The sequence below is a fragment of the Solenopsis invicta genome, chromosome 3 (genome assembly GCF_016802725.1).
Source record: "Solenopsis invicta isolate M01_SB chromosome 3, UNIL_Sinv_3.0, whole genome shotgun sequence".
NCBI classification, from domain to species: domain Eukaryota; kingdom Metazoa; phylum Arthropoda; class Insecta; order Hymenoptera; family Formicidae; genus Solenopsis; species Solenopsis invicta.
Genome location: NC_052666.1, coordinates 10,234,791 through 10,236,713, shown reverse-complemented (window position 1 = coordinate 10,236,713; position 1,923 = coordinate 10,234,791). Strand labels below are relative to the sequence as shown.

The 1,923-nt window shown below is 33.1% G+C and overlaps 1 protein-coding gene across 1 annotated transcript; it reads left to right on the top strand.

Annotated features, from left to right (window-relative positions):
• Positions 1-632: 632 nt before the first annotated feature.
• On the top strand, positions 633-1,511 carry LOC113005302. Its single transcript, XM_026140679.2, has 2 exons — positions 633-1,072; positions 1,400-1,511. The coding sequence occupies exons 1-2, from the start codon at positions 667-669 to the stop codon at positions 1,432-1,434; spliced, it is 441 nt and encodes a 146-aa protein (XP_025996464.2). The 5' UTR covers positions 633-666; the 3' UTR covers positions 1,435-1,511.
• The last annotated feature ends 412 nt before the right edge of the window (positions 1,512-1,923 follow it).

Sequence of the window (1,923 nt, the reverse complement as noted above, 5' to 3'; positions counted from 1 at the left end):
CAACTAATACCACCGACGCAGCTTGCACCGCTGACACATCCGATACCACCGACGCAGCCGGCACCGCCGACACAACCAATAGCATCGACGCAGACGTCACATATTTTGGTTGACAGCACCAACATCGATAATTTATGCGATGATATGAAAAAGATTGAATATGTTAATAAAGTAGAATTCAAACATATCAAATTAGGTCTATTTGACATTATCGCGTTTATATCAATTAAATTACCGATTTACATTTTTAATAGTTAAAAATGTAAATAAATTATTGATATTATCGATATGTTACCATAAAAGTTCTTATCATATGAACATGGTAATGAATTTATTTTGACAGCTAACCCAACGGCTATCGTAACATCTTGTTATTGAATTGATATTTTGTTGAAAACATTAATTGTGCATATGTAATGTACAAATATGTTTCCTATAGTAGTAATTTCTTAATATAAATGTTACTGCGTATTTATATGACAATCTCAATATCGAGAGGTACCCTTGTGGTACCTTTGTCATGTCACCATGCCTGAGCGCGCGAAATGTCAGTTCAGTGATTCGTAAATTTTAATCGTGAATAATTTGAAAACCATTATACCCTCAACATTTTTGTATTAGGATTTTTTTCTTAGAATTTTCCAAAGAATCCGCTCTTAAAATGGGATGCGAGCTTTCTGGGACACCCTGTATAATGTTGTGCATATAATAATTTTAATTTTTTTACAGCGCTTCAAGGAAGCTGTCAGAAGAGCCGTGAACAAGGAGAAAAAAAAACTAAAATATGGTCGTGGAATGTCGGCATATATAAAGCCTTGCAATGCACCCATTTACCCAGTGATGCAAGGGTACGCGGCAGTACCGGGATACGTGGCAGCATCGGGATACGCGACAGCACCAGGATACGCAACAGCACCAGGGTACGTGGCAGTACCGGGATACGCGGCAGCACCGGGATACGCGGCAGCACCGGGGTATGCAACAGGACACGCACCGGGACACATGCCGGCAACGCCAGAGTTTATCACAGCGTCGGGATGCGCCGCTGCGCCCAATGCAGGGTGTAACTGTTGTAAGTATTTCCTATTATTAGGCTTGATTAGAGTAACTAGTTAAAAAGTTATAATTGTTTTAAATAATATTATTTTAAACACTTACTAATTTCTAATTTAATAAGAATAAAATGCTTTTCAAAAATAACTTGTAATTTAACTTTGGCTTTTCTTACATTAATATTTCTTAATAAATTAAATTAATTAGATTTTGTTCATATAACTTTTAACGTAATTAAATCAATTTTAGGTCAATTTTAATTTAGTTAAAAGATATATTAACTTACATTGCCTATAATACATATATGGTATTATATTGTTCATATATTTAAAAAAATTTTTTCTAGTTTTTGTTACAGCACCTCATGGACATTGGCGATAAATGCGACGAGTTATACATTCTAACACACGCACGCACGCACACACACACACACACACACACACACACACACACACACACACACACACACACACACACACACACACACACACATAAAATCACAAAAAATTACCAAAAATATACAAATTTTTAGATTGCTTTAAAGTTTATTATTACGTTCGAGTGTCAGAGTAAAATTAGAGCATAATTTTCTTATTGTTTCAAACGTCATTTAATTTAAATTTTTGTTGCTCTGATTCTTATATAAAAGAGCAATTTGTACTGTTATATTTGAAAATTGATTCTTTTTTTAATTGTGGATTAGGAATAAAAGTTGATTAGGAATAGATCTAAAATGCCTACACTTTTTAAATTTTGGTAATTTTTTGGTATTATATAATGTAAACATTTTGGTAAATTTTTGGTATTATATAATGTAAACACTTTATTATCTAATGTAAACATTTTGGTAATTTTTTTGTATTACATAAT